Consider the following 22301-nt stretch of genomic DNA (forward strand, 5'->3'; position numbering starts at 1 on the left):
ATGTATGTATATAACATGTCTAGAGTGACAGTCACCAAAATTTTAGTGATAGGTGCTTCTGAATGATTAGATTTTAAGACTTTTCTTCCCTTTACTTTTCTGTATTTGAACTTTCTTTCTCTTACAAAGACCATGTGTCTTTTAGATTAAGGTGGCTAAAATTTAAACTGTAGTCTATGTATTAAATATAATTAAACATAAGCTTTATTTAAATTATTAAATAAAACATATTTAACATACAGTAACATAAACACATTTTTATTTAAAAAACTGTCCAAATAAAGTAAAAGTTTTAACTCTTAGACTTCATTTTAGTAAGCAAAAGTCCCTACCTTTGAGATGTGGTACCAACGCTTTGGGCCTGCAGTTATGACCGGCAATTGAGCACAGCTTTCTAGAAAGAAAGGAAGCTCTTTAATCTTTACCAGTTTTCTAGACGATCTAGACAGATGTTGGGAGGGCCTCCAATGCAAGCAATCTGTTGCCGTCTCTTCCAGTCAGCCAGCTCTTCATCCGTGAGGGTTTTCTGCACATACTCCATAGCTGACAAAAGTCCCGCCAGCTCACTCACGATGCTCTGGTTGGAAACCAAAACAAAGTCAGAAAACATTTCCTGAGACCGTCTCTCACCACAGCCTTTAGTCAATTCCAGAGAAGGAACTTATTAGAAACCAGACAAGTTCTGCCACGAGATACTGAAATGCCACAGGTGAGCGAGACATGCAGGGCAAGCTGGTCTGAGGCTCTTACTCGCCGCATCTGGTCCAGCGCAGTGAGCATCTGTTCCAGCTGCTGCATCTTCTGCCTGGTCACCGACTGGTTGTTTCCATTCAGATCTTGCATGTCTATGGAGGAAGGAAAAACTCCTTGACCTAAGGGAATACTATTATCCTGAATAACCAGGCTCCCCAAAGCACCAGCAGTCCCTGCTCACCCCCAACAAAGTCTGAACACAAAGTCAAGACAAAGGAATCCTGAAACTCAAGTTAGCACAACTCACTTTCTATGGGAGATTTTAATGTCTCTAAAATTCACTTGCCTCCTTGACTCTTGAGGGTTTTATAGTTGAAATCAAAGTCATCTTGGAGATTCTCTACCACTTTCATTTTCTGTTCTAGATCCTGTTTAAAACAGACAAACAAACAAAAAACAGCAGTAAAAAAGATTTCCCTGGGGAAAGGGAAAAGAGAGTTTCTGGGAAGAATGAAAACAAAGCAAAAAACCTCAAAGAAGATACATGCAGGACCCATGGGCACTCCACCCAAGCAAAGCCTTCCTGCCCAAGACTGGCTTCACCTGTACTCGCTTCCGGACATCCTGCAGGTGCTGCTCCAGCATTTGCTGCTTCTCTGTCACCACGGCAGCTGTGGGGTGGTTGGCCTGGCCCCCTTGCTGCCAAAAAAGGGAAGCAACACACATGTGAATGCAGGAAATACGGGGGAAGAATACCTCTGTCCAGTCCCCATCCCACCCCAGCACCCCTCCTGTTTGGCTGGGATGCACCCATCATGAGGGAAGGGAAACTGAGGCAGCAGCATGCTGGGCACTGCAACAGAAACTCTATGGAGGCCACAGCCCTCCAGGTGCAGTGAGTGCAGTGCCAAGAAAGTGCCTGTAGAGTTTTACCTGTGTCCTTGGCCTTTCACCTCTAGGTCATACTATGCACCCACTTCATGTACTGCACTAGGAGACTACATGTTAAGCTAAGACATGGTCCCTGCCTTCAAAAGGCTCATTCTAGGTGAGTATGCACAACAATTCAGAACAATTATTGACAGCAGACTTTGGGAGCCTATTTAATGTATGTGGTGCCCAATACATTTCTGTGGGATAATAAAAAAGCACTCTGTCCCAGGGGTGAAATGCTGTATAAAGAGATACTGTGTCTGGGGAGAAGGTGAGGCTGGTACCTTGAAAAGATCAAATAGCACATGAAACTTACACTTTTTGTCAAATAGGGTATCTTCTAACAAAAAAGGAAAAGACCTTGTAAAAGCTGCATCGATCAAGACAGTGTGGTACTGGTACAGGACAGAGATAGCAGTCAATGCAACAGAACTGAGAGTCCAGGAAAGACATTTTATTCCCAATTTTCCAACTCGAAATTCTCAGCTGTCTTTGATTTCACAGTCACCAAATCCTCCTGGCTCTAGAACCTGTAATCTCTCACATCCACCCCTAGTACCACTGGCTCAGGCCGAGCCCCAGCTGTTGGTCTCCTTGCCTCTAACTCCTCTCCCTTCCAGTCTGCTCTCAACACCACTACCAGAAGTCTCCAAAATAGATCTAAACATGCCAGTTTTAGAGGGAACCATTCTCTCCCTTTCCCAAGGCCCCTATCCAAGCCCACAGAATGCTAACTTCTCTTAGAAGTCTTGGGAAGGCAACTTCAACCCCTATTTATTCTCTTCATGCAGGAGTGACCTATCTGATCTGATGGGTGAAACTGGAAGAGAGATTCCATACACACAGAGATCTTCAAGGAACCCAGTACTTACACTGGGGCATCTCTCCTCCCACTCCTGCCTTCCTGAGCACACCTGGGGCAGGAACAAGGGCCTAGTTTCTAGAAGCAGTTCTAGAGGCCTCACTGTCTGTTTTCTGGGTATCAGTCTATGGTCTCTGAAGCTCCCAATGGAACACTTGAGTAAGTGCTGCTTTGCAAACCCAATCTCTCCACCCCAAGACCTAACTCAGGGGCAGGCATCACGAATCCCGTGGGTACCCACCCATGCCATGCTTGCCAGTCCTGTTTTACCAACAATACAACTGATATTTTAATCTGTACTGAATCCCATGTCTATTTCCAAATTGAAATAGATGTGATTAATTATCACCCATCAGAAACCTGCTCCTAATGCTTTGTGAATGTGAGTCCCCACTGCTTCTAGGTACAAACATTTCAGCACTGCATGACAAACGTTTCACATAACCTGGTAACAACTCAGGCCTTCCCTCCCTATGCTTCAGTTACCCCAAAGTACCCCTTCTTCCCCATGTGCAGTGTCTCCACCATACGGGGTCCACTCAGCCTGCCATGAGCTTCCCCCCAAACACACCTGAATTCACTCACCTTCAAACTCAGTGCAACTCTTTTTTCTCCTGTGAAACTTTATTCAACTTCCCTAGGCAAAATTACTTATATCCTCCTCTGTGTTTATCTCACTTTGAGTGTTTGTATACCTATAATCCTAAGTAGACTGACAGCCCTGGGAGCAGAAATACATCTACTGTCTTCCTATGTCCCTGGTGCTTTACCCATAAAGACACTTGAGAATATGCCAGATGATGTAAACAGAGAAAATAACAGTGAGGTCTGGGTTGAGGCCTCAAATATCCAACTTGTAACTCTCTATCAGGGGTTGCACACTTTTCTCTAAGGGCCAGATGGTAAATATTTTTGGCTTTGTGGGTCATATGGTCTCTGGTAAATACTCAGCCCTGCTGAGTATCTCACTGCAGTATGAAAGCAGCCGCAGATGACGTACACATGATGTGCGTGGCTGTGTTCCAAAACACTTCACTTACAAAAAACAGGCAACAGGCTGGATTGGGGCCACAGGCATAGTTTGCCAACCCCCAATCTATATGATTGGGAACATCCTCAGGAACCCTACTGCTTTCCTACCTGTCATGGTAAAGTTGGAGCCTCTAGGCAAATTGGCCTAAATCGAATATTTTTATTTTAGGAACGGGATGAAAACATAAAGGTTCTCCACAACAGAAAACCCTAGTGAGGCATACACAAGCGCCTCTTTGCTAACCTCCCTGCTTCAGGGCTCAAACTGTGAGTGTTATAGTTAGTTACCCCTTCACCCATATCTGAACACATCAGTTTTCTGCTTAAAATGCTTCCATGGGTCCCCATGTCTTACAGCAGTGGTGATGGTGGATGATGAGGAGGAGGACAATGACAATGGCCATGACAGAGCAGCAGAAAGCAGTTAGCACTTGTGTCACATTTCTGTGTCAGATACTGTTCTAAGCATTTTACACGCATGAGTTAATTTATTTCTATGAAGTAGGTACTATAATCATTCCCTTTGGAAAAACAGAGAATAGACAGCTTGCCTGAGGTTACACAGCAAATGGCAGAGCCAAGGGGTTCAAACCCAGGCAGTCTGGCCACAGGACCCTTGTGGTTAAGTGCTCTTCCAAGGCCCAGTTGCTGGGCATGGCTCAAAAGGTTTTCATGACATGGCACCTGACTAGCTTATCTTCCCCTCCCAACCAGATGCTGAGCTGTCCACACTTCTCCCAAGAACAAATACTTTTCTTTCCCTGTCTGAACATCTCTTCTTTCTGCCTGCAGTGCTCTCCGCCCCTCATCTGCCTGATGCACATGTATCCAGCCTTAAGTCTTGACTCAAACACAAACCTCTCCTTTCTCTGTGATGTCTTCCCAGACTCCCGTGGTTAGACTTAAATGTTCTTTCTTCTATGTTCCTACTACGTTTTTGTCTTTTAAAAGAAAAAATTATACACCCATGTTCATAGCCGCGTTATTCACAATAGCCAAAAGGCAGAAGCCACTCAAGTGTCCATCAACAGATAAACAGATAAACAAAATGTGGTATATATACCCAATGGAATGTTATGTAGCCTTTGAAAGGAAGGCAACTCTGACACATGCTACAACATGGATGAATTTTAGGACATTATGCTAAGTGAAATAAGCCAATCACAATAAGACAAACACTTTATGATTCCACTTATGAGAGGCACCTAGAGAGTCAATTCATAGAGACAGAGAAGTGAAACAGTAGTTGCTAAGGGCTGAGGAGAGGGGGAAATGGGGAGTTTTTAATGGGTAGAATTTTAGTTTTGCAAGATTAAAGGAGTTCTGGAGATTGGCTGCACAACAGCATAAATGAACTTGATACTACTGAACTGTACAATTAAAAATGGCTAAGATGGTAAATTTTATGTGTATTTTACCAAAATTTTAAAAAGAGAAAAAAAATTTCCCTGATTATAGACTATTAAAGGAAATAAAAACCAACTCTATTAGTATCTTGTTAAATACACTGTTATTAATAAATAATATTTGGTTATAAAGAAATAAATAAATAAAGGAAATAAAACCCCTCAGAGACAGTAGTAAGTCTCCTATGGCCAATGACATTAATGATTTGGTATATATCCTTCCAGACATTTTATCATACATATCAATATATGCATATCATATACATTTGTTTTTACTATTATGAATCAGATCTTGCTTCCATTGCATCATCTAACAGGTTATTGCTGCTACTGTATAAGAGAACTACTGATTCTTAAAACATTTATCTTGAATACAATCACCTTTCTGAACTCCTGTCAGTTCCAACAGGTTTTTGTTTTTTTTTAATAGTTACTCCTGGATCTTATGGGAAGACCTATCTATCTGTAAATAATGACAATTTTGTCTTGCTTTTCAACATTTCTACTCCCATTCCTTTTTCTGTCTTATTGCACTGGCTGGATCATTCAGACAAATATCAAGGGCAAGAGGCATCCTCAATCCTGTAACTGCTTTTAATGAGAACCCTTTAGTGTATTATCTTTGAGCATCACGTTCCCTTTGGCTTTTGACACATATTCTTTACTGTGTTAAGAAATTTCCTTTTTTAAAAAATCCAGAATGGACACAAAATTTTGCCATCTAACAAAACTATGCTTTTTCTTCTTTAACTTACTAATTTAACAAATTACATTAATAGAATTTCTAATGTTGAGCCATCCTTGCATTTCCAGACTATACATCATGCTTTATACACTAAAAAAGATATGGATATCCTAACCATTATCTTTACTTACACTGTCATTTTTAGATTTGATATTAGGGTTATTCCAGCCTCATAAAGTAAGCTGGAAACATCTTTTTTGACATACTTTGCAAGAGTTTAAATGATAATGGAACAATGTGGACCAAGGAAGTTTGTTAAAACCTTTAAACCATTGAGTTATTGGCTGTTTTAGGGGAGACAGAGAATATAAAGTTTTTAAAGTATTTTTCAGTATATATTTATAGTTATTGGTCTATTTAATTTTTTTTGTTTTTTAGAATATTTTAATAATTTGTACTTTATTTCATAATAAAGTTGTTTGATTTTCCATTTCTCCCAGACTAAACCTCCTTTAGGGCAGGGGGGTCATAATAACTAGTACATAGTGGGACACACACACACATACACACAGATTAAATTAGGTGTGCTGGATGTAGACAGATGTGTCTCTCATATCAGTATAAGTGGTGAGACCAGTGGCATGGGACCTGTTCCTGCAGTGGGCCGGTTAGTATCACACGTTATCTCTATTCCCTAAGCTAACTGTTATCTCTAGCTCTAGTGAGGGTATACTCAGACTTAACCACAAAAGAGAAACGCATGTGAACCTGTATGATTCAATTTCAAACCATCCCCAAGGTGGCTCCCAAAAATAGTACATTACCATATTGTTCTGGTTTTGATATTAGTTCTAAAACCTATCTATAAAATTAAAATACATATCCCCTTTGACCTAGCAATTCCATGCCTGGAAATCTATCCTAGAGAAATCAAAGCATGAATATATAAAAACACATAGGGAGACATTATAGTACTATTTATAATGGAAAAAAAACAGAATGAAGTGAACATCTGTTAAGAGAGAATAACTGAATAAATTACAGCAAATCTACACCACAAAATATTATGCAGCAAATATGATATAATATTAAGTGAAAAAAGCAAGATGCAGAAGAGTAGACCCATTTAAATATAAGATGTGTGTGTGTGTGTGTATTTTCTGTAACTTATACGAGCCTGTAGAAAGGTATAAAGGGTATATATATATACCAGACTTTAAAGTTGGTTTCCTGGGAAGAGACAGTAAAGAAAGGGAGTGAGTGACATAGCATGTTTTTAACAACTTTCTTCCTTGTATTTTTCTGTAATGTTTCAATTAAAAAAAAAAAAGGAGAATTCATTATATACTCAAGAAAAAAGTAACATTTTCACTATATAAGATGTAAAACCCCTGAGCACCCCCTTGTCCCCTGGAGGTCAGAGCACACCCTAAGTGACTATATAAGAAGAGCAGGCACGTCTTTGTACCCAGAAGGAAAGGCCATCTTCACCAGTGCCGCACTTCTCCCCAACCTTACCTGGGCAGCTGTGGCTGCCGTCTGGAGGAGGCGGGACTCTTCCCACAGGCACCGGGCCACAATTCGGGCGATCTCCATCGGCTTCTCAAGGTATCTGCTCTGTAAGTAGGAGAGAAAGAACCCAACTCTGTTAACTTCCTCATAAGCAGAGGAAAGCGTTACGTTTACTACATGAAACAATAGAACAAGGGCTTCGGGTCTGGCTGCAATCAGTGGGAGATGAAAGGCAGTTACACTGAGCTGTACTCTGTGAGAGGCACCCTGGTCCGAGCCTGCAGATGTGTGCTGTCCTGACCTTACAGAGTGCCACCAACTTTTTCAAGGAGTATCCAATTAGGAAAAGTCATCTTCCTATGAGGGGACCTAGTTACACTCATGCTATTAACATTCTAACAAAGTATAATTAATACAATAACCACAGTATTACTTTAACTGACAAAAGAAGTGAATTTCAGGTCATGATGCTCAAGGATGAGTACACAGAGATTAAAGAAAGGGCTAATTACTTCTACTTTGATTTAAAGAACACGAGAGGTTTTCATCACTTAGCCAAATGAGAGAAGAAATACTTCCAGGAAGAAAGCTACAGCCCTACTCTGCAGACTCAGGTTCTCTTCTACTCAGTTTCTCATCACCACACCTGAAGGAACTGCTTGATTCTTCGCAGATTGTGCTGATAGAGAACATTTGACTCTTGCAGGAAGCGGCTGTACTGCTGGTCAATCTCACCCAAGAGATTATGGAACACCAAAGTGGCATGTGATTCTTTGCTGGCTGCATATGCCCTAGGAAAAGGAAGAAGGAAAAAGAATGATTCTGAAACCTACACACACACACACAGAAATCACCACTGAGGGGGAATGAAAACAAGGTAAACCAATGTTTTAACCCATTCATCAATTTAGATTCAGCAAAATAAATATCACCAGGTTAATAATTATTAACAATTATTCCAGATACTATTAGCCACTGTCATAGTCTATATTTATAAATATTGGAGTGAAGTGGACATGCTATTTTGATTTGAATTCTCAGTCAACTCTGTGGTCAGATTATTAGTAGCAAATAAACAATCCCAGGCTAGGATGGCCTATCTCCAACATCTCTGAAGCATCTCCCTGGCCCCTCATCAAATTCTGGAAAAACTATCTTACAGGCCTGAATTAAACCAGAACTAATAGGTGGATCTGAATACATTAAAGTGAAGGAAACAGCCATTGGAATCCTGTGCCATTATCTCCTCTATGAACAAGTCTATTTCTCTTACTTTGTGTCTCTTTCCTTTAATTAAAGGAGAATCAGAAGTATGGAGCCTAACTTCTACCCGTGATAGAATTCTCATTCAAACAAAAAATATCTGAAGCACATCCTTGGTGTCAAAATACACAGATCTCACTAAGTAAATGTGATCAAAACCAGCCTTCCAAACGTCCACCACTAAGCAGGCTGGTTCAAAGTGCCACCAGACGGTTGCCCATATGCACTTCTAATACAGGAAATGTTTTTACAAGCCTATGTTTATCTCCTGACCTCTTTTGTTCCATCACCTGTACCCTTAAGTTTTTCAATGAAATAGTTATTAGCAAAGAGTTAAATTAGATCATGTCTCTTGATTCAAACCCAAACCTGACAATCTGAGGAGTTTCTCAAGGAGGACCCACCAGTCTTGACTTTCAATCCAAGGGGCCAGAAACTGCCGTAGCTCCATCGGGAAGCTGTCACTGTACAGCTGATGTAGCTGCTCCAGGTACCGAGTGTCGAGCTGCTGTAGCTGATTCCACTGGGCCATCCTGAGGGACCAAAGTGTTCATATGGTCACCAAAAGCCCCAGTAGGGAGTAACAATCTAGAAATCCCCCATCTACCCGACACCGGCATCAGATCTGTGATTAGGAATAAAAGATGCTTTGGAAAGGATCCTGCTTGTTTCTCCCAGTTTAGAACCACACATACACATTCATGACCTCTACCTCTGGAACCACATCACAACTTCTTCCAAAGTGGGATAACAAGGCAGACATTATGCCAAGCTCTAGAATCCATTATCTACCAGAGGTGTATGAAGTTGAAAATTACTTAACTTCAAAATCTCTATTTTCTCATCTATAAAAGAGAGATCATAATTCCCACCACTTGGGACTGTTGAGGTAATACCTCTAAAGCACCCAGCTCAGTGCCTCTTACACAACAGATGCTCAATAGATGTCAACTCCTTTCTTCCCACCCCATGCCCCTTTTAGGTGAACTGGGAGGTATATTCTCTAAACTTGAACTAAGACCAAGATGTGGGATGTGGATGTTCAGGGAGGACAGAGAGCTCATTCCAAGACTACAAGTTTACGAGGACAAGCAAGTATAAGCAAGGATTCTCCCACTCAAAAGAAATTATTTTTGTTTTTTAAATCTCTCAGACTGGGATGAGAAAGAAGAGAAGCCAAATACCAGACATTCAAGTTGTCTCTAGGTTCATGAAAACCCCAGAGAAGTGCTCAGGTATGAAGAAACCAACCCAGCTAATCACCTGTAGTCCTCTTTCTCAACAGCCTGACTCATGGGAATACCAACACAGACCAAGTAGTCTTAAGAAGTTGTACAAATAACTATGAGTAATAGCCAAAGACTACGATATGTACAGATCAAAGTTCCTGACATGGTTCTCGGGCCTAGTGAGAACATTAATGAAAGACTGCCTATACACAAACACATATAAGTAACTAGAGTCCCTGATTTACATCTTAGAGGAGGCATGAAGAAGTACATAGTAACTGATCCTTACAAAAATAAACAAACTGGTGACAAAACCAACAGGTCTTCTGTTCTCAAAGCACCAAGTTTAATGGTCACTAAGTGGTTCTTACAGAACCTGAGAGTGCAGTGCTGGAGTTCACCCTCCCTCACTGAGGGTACAGACACAGAATACCCCCTTGCTCCTGCAAAGACAGCATCAGTTGGTAGAGATCCCAAGGGCATATTCAGGAAAGCACAGGCAGTATTTTCTCAGAAGTCTTTTACAGTGAATAATTAACAATATAAGGCATGCAACAGAGATGTAATGAAAGACACATACATAATCTTAAGTGTCATAGCAGCCATATTAAAAAGTAAAAAGGAACAGGTAAATTACTTCTAATAGTCCATTTTATTTAACACAATATATCCAAAGTGTTATCATCTCAACATGCAATTATACAAAAATTAATGGGACACTTTATATTCTTCTTTTGTATTAAGTTTTTCAAATCCAGTGTGTGCTTCACACTTACAAATCAAAGGTATTTCCCTCCTCAAGTACCAAAGGCTTAAATTCCACCTGTGAAAAAGTTCAGTAAAGCAAAGAAATGAGAATATCAGAATGAGGTATTTGCCCCAATCAGGCCAGTACATTTCCATAAATAAACTAAATCTCCCAAAAACATGTGAGAAGAATTGAATTAGTAAGTTACCTAGGTGCTTGGTTTTTTTGGTTTGTTTTTAACAATGTCTTCCTTCCTTTCAGGCACATTCCAAACACCTACAGCTACTCCTTTGCAGCTGCCCCCTCCTTGTCACCTCCCATCCTCAAGACCAACCTGCCACAGGACAGATGCTCCTGGGCATCTGTCACTAAACACTACCAGTACACTAAACACTGGATGGAATGGAAGCATAGTTGAAGTACATGCTACATACAGGCTAAAGCATTGTAACCATGGTGTGTATCACTCTCAATAAGAAATCAAAGGCCATTAGAACTCTTACCATATTCACACTGGGGCCACATGAAAATCTGCCTCATAGGTTAAAAGTGTCAGGACCAGCCTTATGATTCTCAGGACCTGATTTGCATAGAAATCTGTACAATATGCCAGTTTATGTAGATTCTACTGTGTGTGAACGTACCGAAACTCTAGACCTGCATAATTCAGTATGGTAGTTACCAGCCACATGTGGCTATTGAGCACTTGAAAAGTGGCTGGTTCAAACTGAGATAGGCTGTAAGTGTAAAATACACACTGGATTTTGAAGACTTGGTAAAAAATAAAGAATGTAAAATATCTCATTAACACTAAAATGATATTTTTTATGCTGGGTTAAATAAAAGACATTATTGAAATTAATTTCATCCAGTTCTTTTTACTTCTTCCAATGTGGTTACTATAAAATTTAACATTACATATGTGAATTGCATTGTATTTTTATTGGACACTGCTGGTCTTATGTAACCAAAAAGCTGTGGTTCTCCTAATAGAATTTTTAAAAATAAATACCTGCTTTTCATAATAAACTTGTATCATAAATTAATTAAAAATCGACTAATTATTTAATTGCTTGTCTTGGGTATAAATGTAGAGCCATCACAGTCAACTCCCAGAAGTTCCCAGTGAAAACCTAAAGCAGATCCCACCACACCTCCTCAATTACAAATCCATACTGGGGTCATGCATGAATATTTGCATTTTCAAACTAATGTACCATTAAAAAAGCACAATCTGTTGAAAATTGTTCAATTCTAGCCCATAATGCAGAGGGTAGTGGTGGTGGTCTAGTTTTAGTTGGGGACATAAGTAGTATAGTAATTGTGTTTTTTCTTAAACCAGAAACTAGTTAATAGTTTTTCCTGTAAAATTAGGACACCAAAACTGACTGATATTCTGTTCTGTTTCTTAAGACTAATTACTACAGGTAATACTGTAATGGCTATCCTATATATTTTTTTAATTATTATAAATTAAAGCCAAAAGAGCAGGTAGCATTTTCAAGGTGAATATGGGCAGAGTCAAATAGTGATGTCCTTCAGCGGCTGCTTAGCTACAAACCACATTTAACCCTAGCCACAGGGCAATCAGACCAAATGACGAAGAAGGGAATATTCTTAAGAGATTACTATAGCCAAATTATCTAGGAAAACTATTGCTCACTAGCTTTGTGGTAATTGTTTTACTGGAAAAAAAATTTTAAGAGCCCACTTTATTTCACAATCTCAATTCTGGTTTTTCAAATTACAAATTAATCTAAAGAAGTCCACTAAAGTCTAACTAAAGCACTTCTTATCTACAGAATAATTGTAAACTTGTGACTTAACAACCACTCGCACTGAACCCCAGAACACAGAAAATGATCTGCACAACAATTTGAGCACCAAGTATCATTCAGGATGCATAGGAGAGAAGTCAATTCATTCCACACATTTGTGGTTTAGGGCATGACATAGGACTTAATTCTCTCAAGATGTTTACTAAGTTTAAGCTAGCAGATAGTAGATGCTAACATATAAAGGGAAGGTAAATGTGATCCTGTTTTCTCCAACTGAAGAGAAAAATAAAAGTGAAACATTAAGTAAGCAAAAGACTTTCTGGACTTTTCAGAACAGGAATTTCTCAACCCCTTGGGGACAACTTAGCAACAAGTCATAAGGCAAACAACTGTTGTCTAATGGGGAACTTATTACTGTAAAGACCACTAAAAATGTGTGTCCAGAGTCACAGTTCTCATTTGTATACTTCAGTCTACAGAAACCAGAGATATATCAGGACCTGGTTGCAAAAGGGATTCATTACATCATTTCATAAAACTTCTTTTTGAATAAAAACTTGTACTTCACATCCACACACCACTTGCAAAAGGGATTCATTACATCATTTCATAAAACTTCTTTTTAAATAAAAACTTGTACTTCACATCCACGCACCACTGGATTTACAACAGGGGTGAGGGAGGATGGGGCAAAAATGACAAGGGGGACAAAAACCAGGCACGTGCAATAATCCAGAACAGAAAGTGATCTAAAGATAATTTCTGTTCCACCTTGCAATGTGTCACAAGATTTTCCTTTGGGTGTTAGTCGTACTCTGCATTAGAAATACTTACATTATAAATAGAGCATATTTTATCTGTTGCCTACACTAAGCTCCTCTGTGCTGTCAGAAAAGACCCAGTGACTTAAGGCAACCAAAATATAAAGTAACAAAGAAATACACTTGTACTAATCTCTACAGAAACCAGTCCTTTTAAGAAGATATTTTAAAAAGATTATAAAAGTAATAATGTTCACTATGGAAAATCCAGAGAAATATAAAGAATAACCCTGAAAGCTAAAATCACCCATATCCTGCCATTCCACTCTCCAGAACTACAATTAACATACTGATGTAATTCCTTTTACTCTATCGCAGGGTGTATATAAATTTTATTTCTTTTAAAGTGTTGGGATCATAGTAATTTTACAACTTCGTATTCTCTTTTAAATCTTATTATATAGGAAACATTTTTCTATGAAAGGAAATTTTTGTTTAAAGCCCACATAACAACTATTTGCATTCTATTAGTGTTCTCAATATAATCCTGCAAATCCCATTGAGTGACAAAATTATTTATTATTTGCAAGCTCTAGTTTATTATCCTTACCATACCACATTCCAAAAATAATCTGAGATAGTGACAAACTCCTTCAAGTAAATTAGGGAGGAGAAGAAATGAGAGAAAGTAAAAGGCAATTAATGCTAGACAAAGACTCAACATTTCATGAAATTTTTACTTAGTAAAGGTGTGATGAATAGCAGGAGTTCACATTTAGATATTATAGATTTAACTACTGAACCACTGATAATTTAACCATTCGTAATTACCTGAGACTTTAAGGCTTTGGAATTTCAAAATAAAAAAGATAATTCAAAATAACTATACTTCTATAGTAAACATATAATTTCATTGCTTACAAGACCAAACAGTACCTTTATAAGGTTTAAGACCACATGTTTGCCTTTAAAATAAGAAGTCTATGTATAAATCTAGTTTCGATTTCCTAAAAAGACAAAATACTAGAGCCTAATCTAGTATTTATTGTAACAGTCAAATATAATCAATTACAAATGACAGGATTTGCTTTAAAGTCAGAAACCAACTTTTCTTGCAAAAATGGACATTGAGATGTTAGAGAACTTGAATTACAGGTCCTTGCTAATGCAGCAAAACTGAATATATGAAAGAAGCGCTAAATTACTCGGGAGAAGAGCTTGGGGAAGTGAGGGAAAGGACAGTTTTTAATGATACTCTGGAGCACTCTCAACCCCAAAAAGTCTACCATCTCTCATTTCTCCTATCTTGCAGTAATTCTTCTTGGAAGAGTTCGAGAATCTTGCGCTAAACACATTGTTTTTTACTTTCCAAATCCTGACATGCTTGTAAGGCCTTATCACTACGCCTACCTTTGCAGTTACCTAATTTGCGTCCAGGAACATAGAGAATAAAATGCATCAGATTTACAGTTAACTTTAACAGGTGAAGACTACCGGGAATGTGAACAGTAAAAAGGAAACAAAATCTAGTGCTCTAATCTATGAAGGACAATCAGGATTTTTAAAACAAAATGAAAGAACTACCCAGAATCTAGTGCTCATCCAGCTATCTTTGAAAAAGGATTCTGAGAACTGCGAATTACCAAGGCCTCTTATTGTTTCAAATCTAACAGTGTTAAAGATTTAAAAAAAGAAGAAACTGGTGTCTTCTCCATACCTGATTTGGAATAGGCACCATCTGATCACAAACATTTCAGATTAAAGAAGCAAGAGCATAACAAATATAATTCCCTCTAAATTGAAAGTAACACAATTAGACATGCTTTGTCAATTACTGAGTGCAGTTTATAGTTAAAACTGCCTGAAACAGGTCTGAGCTCTAGATGAAACCACAAAACAGACCGATTTTGTGCGTCACCTGGCCTCCCCACTTTCTAACACTTCTACTCCTCCAAACAGACACACCTCGGAAGCAGTGTGGTGTGAGGCCAAGGCCACAAGAGATTTTGACATTAGACGGGCCTGGGTGCAAACCCTGCCTGCTGTTTAACAGTTACTTGTTTTGGGGACATTACTTAACGACTGAATGGGCTTCTTCTTTAGTGAAATGGGGAAGTGTCCCTCTTAGGAGGGATATGCTGTCAAAGTTAAAGAAGATAATGAAAGTCTAGCATCCCTCCTAGGGGTGCTGGGTGCACTGTCCTTCTGTAGGGCTCCTCCCCCAGAAGGCATCCCTTTCACCACAATTTCTTATGCTAAGTAAGACATTTCTTATGCTGAATCCATGTCCTTAGTGCCCTTAGAAACAGATTAATTCATCAGATTAGCCAGGGTAAATGATAAAGTCAGCTTTCCCTGCTTGTAAAATACAAACACTGTAATGAGCCTTTGTAGCATATCCCTCAGGCTGACTGGTAGACCTGTGTCAGGGGAGAAGGCCCTGATCAAACAGCTCCATATGTAGTTCTCCTAGGAAGGCTCAAGGTCCTAAGAAGGCTAAAGGCAAAACATTAAGTGAAATCCAAATGAAAGACAAAGATGAAAAATTAGAACCTTGGTTTAAGAGCAATTTAACTAGCAGATGATGACTGATTATATTTACATAGCACTTCCTATGCGCCAGGCACTGTTTTAAGCATTTGATGGATATTTATTTACTCATTTTGTCCTCACAGCAACCCTGTGAGAGAGATACTATTTTTATCCCTATTTTACAGAGGAGGAACTGAGGTACAGAATTTTAAGTGATTCCCCCAAGGTCACACTGGTAAAAAGGCTCTTAACCACCATGGGTTAGGGTTAACTTTAAGAGGTGAAGTCTATATACAAATCTGCACTAGACTATGCTAGAGTGGGAGTTTTCACTGATTTTTAAGTAAGCCACTAGTCAATCATGATACTAGGCCAAGGTGATCTTATGGTATTTGAGCAGACATACATTGTGCTGACTAAAGAATCTATTAGTCCCGCTGTAACTGGCCCAGAATCACAATGAGAAAGATATTCTAACTGTATCACAATTGAAATGGCACACCAAAACACAAACACATTCAGGGAGGGACAACAGGGTGTGAGGGGACACAGATTTTGAACACTGTGCCCAGTGAGATTTGAGGGGCAGGAAGTGAGCTTAGGAGAGAAAAGGATAAATTACAGAGGAGTTACTCTTCAAATACTTGGAGATCCATAACTGAAAGCATAAACCACTCCAGAACCAGAATCTGTTTCCCCACAACATGTCTCCCCAACTCTGTCCTCTGGAGTAACCCCCTCTACAGGGCAGACATTCCCCATACTAGCTACAAATCAGAATTACCAAGGCAGTGGTTGTTTTTTAATACAGGTGCTTGGGAACCAAACCAGATGCCAAACTAGAATCCATGAGGGAACGGGTGTTAGTATTTAAAATTCCTCAGATGATGCTAACATGCAGCCAGACCAAGAACCTGGAATTAGAGCAGAGATCAGGGCTCAACTCTGGGTGCACATCAGAAGAGGCCAGTGCTGGTCTTCACTCCAGATGTACTGAGTAATGACCTCCAGGATGGGGCCCAGGCAGCTGTAATGAAGCAGAGTACCGCAGAGCCTGTGAGAAGACTTGGCATGGGATGAGGTGGCTCTCATGTAAGCCACACTCAGAAATATGACCTCTCCTCCAAACTGCTTTGAAGAGGACATCTTCCAGATACCTTAAGGAGAGATGTGCTGGCAGGGAAGGCAGTACAGCACGGAGAAGAGAAGTAATGACTCTAAAGCATCTTACTGCACTGATAGGCAGTGACTGCAATGGGGTGAGGGGAGGGACTTGATAATATGGGTGAAACCTTCATAAGATTGTGTGTGTATCAATGATACCTTAATTTTAAAAAGAGAGAGAGATGTGTTGGGCTTGGTGCTAGTGAAGGGCAAAGGGGACTCAGAGAAAAGGAGGGGCAAGGGACAACCTCCCAGGCTCCTGTTGCATTCGGTGTTCAAACAGATGTTGAGAAATGTCACAGCAGTAATTCTGAAGTTGGGAGAGCAACTGGGCTAGGTGGCCTCCAAAGACTATTGAGTCCATAAATTATCAGCCGGCTGGATGCCCTCAAGACATTAAGAATAAATGGTGTGGTAAAAACAGCACACTGATATTGGGCCAAAAAGGGTCCAGGGCTTGGACTCCAACTGACTGACAAACCCCACCACTCCCCCTAGAAAGGGAGTGAAAGACAAAGACAACAAGCCAGAAGCCTCAGAGCAGAAACCCAGCCGGGCCACCACAAGGGCTCTGACCGCTTGCCTCCCTCCGGTCCATCTTCCACGCTTCCAGTGGGCAGACTTTTTCAGGACAGAGACTTGACCTTGCTACTCCCCTCCTTAAAACCCCACTGATGACTCTGCATTGTTCTTAAGCTGAAGAACAAAGTATGTCATATTAAGGCAGAATAGTTCTGTGCTTAGAGCACGGATCCAGGAGCCACTGTGCCCAGAAGTGAACACTGTCTCTGCCACTTGGATGAACAGGAGCGAGTGCCAGCTTGTGAGCCTCTCTGTGCCCCAGTTGCCTCACCTATAGAAAGAGGAGAAACTAGGACTTACCTCATAGGAGCCTCTAAGAACTAAATGAGTTCATGTACACAGAACACTCGTGGCACAACTGGCACACAGCAGGTAAGTGTGAGTGTCACGAATGTGACTGACAGCCTGGCTGGCCCTGCCTTTCCTGCCCCGGCTGGCACCAGCTTGCTGGCTCAGCTCCTGGCACTTATTCTGCTCTTCCCCCAGCTGCTGAAGAGCACCCCAGCCTCCCTCACAGGCCCCTCACAGGTCTTCCTTGTGTCTCATGTACGTAGCCTGGACCCAGGCACCGTGACTCCAGAACCCGTGCTTGTAAGCACTGCACTGGACTGGCAGTTCGAGGGCAGGACAAGCCCTGGTTCTGCTCTCTGATGTGTCTTTCTCATGATCCCCAGCAACCAACACAGTGCTCGCTCATAAGACGTACTCAAAAAATACATACTGGATGGATATACCACTGGTATAAGCTCCAACTACATCGAGTAAGGCAGATTCTTCCAGACAAGGCACTGCATCTAATAAGAATTATTCTGAGAAGCAGACCAACTCTTCCAGTTTTGCTGGAAAAATTCAAGGATGATCCTGCAGCGACCTCTCAGTAAGAGTACAGTCTTGCACTCCCCCTGCTCACAAACATGCACCAACTTCTCACTGTCCAATCCAAAATCTTTACCCCTGACCAAGGCTCCCAACAGTTCAGCCAACTGTAGATACTTCCAGCTCTTCTCTCCAGCCTCCAGATGACTTTCACGTTCTATCTCCCTTCAGGTCATCTCCCCACCTCTACCCACCCACCCCTCACCCTCTGAAGACTTTGTTCCTTTCTCACAGATGCCCTTGCTTCAACTGCTTTCCCTTGGTGGCTTTGTATGTCCCTTTCCTGTCTCTGTTAGAGACCTTCCTAACCCCACCTCTGGTCCAATGACTGCTTTAACGCTGAGAGCCCACAGTACTCAGAAAGGCCTCAGAGGTATTTTCCTATTGTTTTGATTCTATCTCTTCCATGTAAGGACTTCTCTGCTGGCAACCCTCATGTATCATTTTGATTTAGAGCTTCCAACTGGATATTAGATTTAAGATGCCGAATGAACATCTCCTTTGTAGTTTCCTTTACTCACATTTGCACGCACACATAAATACCACCTCCCACTGCGAATGTTTCTGCAGAGCAGATACGGATGGCCACAGTCCTGAGAAGCATGTCACCAATATGGCAGCTGCATCGAGAGGTAAGATTCACTCAAACCCATATGAACAGTTTTCTAGAGTTTGGAGGCTTTTCTGGGGAGAAGCAAAGCATCCTTCTAATGAGCTTTAAATGTGAGGGACTCACCATCATGAGTCAGAGGTAGGCTGCCAACTTTTTAAAACAGAAGGATATAGCCATTGGAAACAATTGTAAGATGGGCAAGCAAATTGGCATGTCAAAATTTCCAGGCTTGAGGGCAACTGAAGGGAGGAGAAGGGCAAGTTGCTAGAAAAGGCAATGGATATTGTTGTCTTTAGCCAAAGCCCAAATAAGAGTCAGAAAAGCATCTGCTGATCTGGAATGTACGTAAGTTATTAATATTCTTCTAAGACAGCAAATGAAATAAAGCAGAGAAAGGGAACTTAAATTTTTGAATCTCAATGTCACAGACCCATAATATAGCTCTACACTTACTGAAGAGAAGGAAGAAACTTTGCTCAAATTCATTCAGGTCACTTTCCCAGTAAGAAACAGCAAGGTAATCCTGGCCACTTAGCATGGATCAACGTATAACTAAGGTTGAGAATCCACACCAGTGAATCCTGTGTTAGAACTCCTTCTTTCAAAGTAACTGTGGTTTGGGAGCACAGCTCAAATTCAAAGGGCATTTGTGGTGGCTGTAAAACATGGCCCCAGATTCTTTGTCATTCCTCCTGTTGAGAGAAGGAATCTTTGTCCCCTCTCCTTGAATCTGGCTAAGCCCCTGACAGTTCCAATCAACAGAATGACAAAAGTGTCAACATGCAACTTCCAAGGCTATGCCTGATCTACCTGTTTCTGTTGCAAGGCTCACTTTTCAGAACCCAGCCAACATCCTATGAGAAGCCCAAGGCAGGAGAGGCTCCATGGAGGCACCTGATCTACTGAATCTAGCTGAGATCAGCCTTTGACTTATCCAGCACAGGAATCAGATACTGCATCCAAATGGTCAGGTCTTCCCAGCTGAGGCCCCAGACAAGCTAGCCCTGCTATGCCTGCCTGAATTCCTGCACACAGAATCCGTGAACATAATAAAGTGGTTGCTACTTTAAGTCACTAAATTTGAGGTGGTTTATTACATTTGGTGACTAGAACAGTATTTTTACTAACATAGCAGTGCAATACCATCTTTACAGAGAGTCCAACGTCCACGAAAAAAGAATTTGCAGTTTTAAAGAAAAATCTTTGCTATTAAAACTATTTTAATGTAAGTAAACCTCTTCTTTCCTCTATACATTCACTTTCTAAATGATTCATCCAGTCCTCCTCCTTCAAAATAATAGCTATACACTGACAATCCCCAAATTTGTATCTCCAATCCAGTCCTTACTCATGAACCCCCAAGTCCTATATCTCTCTGCCTACTCAATATCTCCACTTGTATGTCTAACAAGCATCTCAAATTTAATGTACCCCAAACTAACCCCTTCATTAAAAACCTCTCCCAGTCAACTTCCCCTCCAATCTTCCCCATTTTAGCAGATGACAACTCCATTCTAGCACGTGCTCAAGCTAAAAACCTCAGAAATAATCCTTGACTCTAATCTCCCTCCGCTCCTCCCTCTCTTCCTCCTCCTTCCTCCGTCCTACTTTCCCCCCAACATCCAGTCCACTAACAACCAGTCCAAATCCTGTTGGCTCTATGTTCAAAATATATCTAGAGTGGGAAGACTTCTTACCACCTCCACTGCTACAATCTTAACCCAGGCCACCACTGTCCCCTACCTAGCCTGCTCTACATCACTCGGTCTTGGTGCTCTCATCCTGTCCCTCTTAGTCTCCACATTGACAGACCCTTTAAAAATATAAGTCAGATCATTTCATTCCTCTGCTCAAAACCCACTGGGAAAAAAAAATCCAAACTCCTACTGCAGCCCACCAGATAATGCTCCTGGATGCCTCTGACCTCCTCTTCCTCTGCTCTGCCCTTGGCTAACACTGTCTCCTTTCTGCTGCTGGAACACACCACCCTCTTTTCTGCCCCAAGCCTTTGTACTTTCTTCTCTGGCCTGGAAAGCTCTTGCCCCAGGTAGCCACACGGCATGCTCCCTCCCCTCATTCAGGTCTCTGCACAAGATTGTCCCCTGACACCACTCTACCTAAAACAGCAATCTACTACTCCTGCTGAATGTTTCTTCACAGTGCACATCACCCTCCTAAACGTCACATATTTCTTTTATCTCCTTCCACCACCACCTGCTAGGAATGTAAGCTCATAAAAACACAGACTTCTTTCTTGTTCACTGCTACTTCCCCAGCACAGAGAGAATGCTCAAATATTTGTTGAATAAATAAATGAAAATTAAGTAAGTTTTTAAAAAAAATGTAACATACTTTTAGCACAGAAAAGACTGAAACACCTTAAGAAGGTAATAGCATAAGCTGGTCTTCCTTAAGCACAAGCTATTTAGGTACAATGATTCATGCAAACTTATTCTAGGTGACAAAACAAATATAGAAAGCTTCCCAACAGAAGTTAAATTAAAAGGTAGCCCTAAAGGAAAGTTTTTAAAAATATATAAGACTTTTCCTATAAAGCTGAACTGTTAGATAGGACAGTCATTTCTCCTTAAATTGCAGTAATGAGACTTTAGCACCTTGTCATCATCTAAAAAAGGACATTTCAAGACGTGTCTGCTGGAAGTATTTGAGTTTCTAAGAAATCATGCTATAACTAAATGCTGACATGTAGACACTGCAGTGAGGCTTCTCATAAAACATAAAACCACTTGGATGAGTAAGTTTATTGAGAAATTTCCAAAGTGGAGACCCAACCTAGAGCTAACAGTTAATCTCTTTACAAAGTAAATCTATTGCCCACTTTTCAATGCTTTACCCTGAAGACACTTGGGCTCCAACTTGTAACAAAGCTTTTGTTGCTGTTAAGAGTTCTTAAAATATGTAAAATCCAACCTCCTCACTTTACAGACATGGAAATAGACCACTGCCAGGAGCATAGGGAACAACATCCAACAGCCAGCCTCTTGGACTTAGTCTAGGATTCTGTGCACATCAATACGACGAGAGAGATAAGGAAGGGATCAAAGCCTTCAACTTTACAGGAAAAATATGGTTAGAAGGGGGAAAAAAGTCTGACTACAAAGAGAAAATAATCTATCCAGGCAGAAGAATAGGGTCACAGTTGTTATTCTCTTGAAGAGAAGTATTTTGTTGTTGGGAGTAAAAAAAAACGTTAGTCAAATAACTTAGCAGATGACCTTAGTAGATAAAAATGAACAGAAAAAAAAACATTTCTCAGAGGTTTTCTTTTCTTTTACCCCCAGTTTTATTGTGATATAACTGACATATAACATTTTATTAGTTTTAGGTGTATAAAGCAGTGATTTAATACACGTATATATTGCGAACTGCTTACCACAATAAATTTAGTTAACGTCTGTCACCTCACATAGCTACAAATTATTTTTCTTGTGATGGCAACTTTTAAGATCTACTCTTAGCAACTTTCAAATATACACAGTATGGTTAACTATGTTTTGCATGCTATACATTACATTTCCACCTTAGAGGTTTCCTAGCTACCCTGTGACATCTGGGAGGCTACATGTAGAGGTGTCCTTGGTTCACTGAACATTAGAATACCTCTTTACCAG

At 40.5% G+C, this 22301-nt stretch overlaps 1 protein-coding gene across 5 annotated transcripts in view; it reads right to left on the minus strand.

Moving 5' to 3' along the window:
- The window catches only part of STAT3 (signal transducer and activator of transcription 3), a 54885-nt gene that overhangs the window by 16751 nt on the left and 15833 nt on the right, over positions 1-22301 (minus strand). For all 5 annotated transcript variants that reach the window (XM_036883304.2, XM_036883302.2, XM_036883303.2 and 2 more), the window contains 7 exons: positions 8791-8919; positions 7770-7914; positions 7130-7228; positions 1297-1392; positions 1040-1121; positions 751-845; positions 426-577 (listed from right to left, as the gene is read on the minus strand). In XM_036883304.2, the coding sequence (XP_036739199.1) occupies positions 426-577; positions 751-845; positions 1040-1121; positions 1297-1392; positions 7130-7228; positions 7770-7914; positions 8791-8918 (797 nt within the window). In that variant the 5' untranslated portion in view covers position 8919. The remainder of the gene's footprint in view (positions 1-425; positions 578-750; positions 846-1039; positions 1122-1296; positions 1393-7129; positions 7229-7769; positions 7915-8790; positions 8920-22301) is intronic.

Source organism: Manis pentadactyla, chromosome 4 (assembly GCF_030020395.1).
Source record: "Manis pentadactyla isolate mManPen7 chromosome 4, mManPen7.hap1, whole genome shotgun sequence".
NCBI classification, from domain to species: Eukaryota; Metazoa; Chordata; class Mammalia; order Pholidota; family Manidae; genus Manis; species Manis pentadactyla.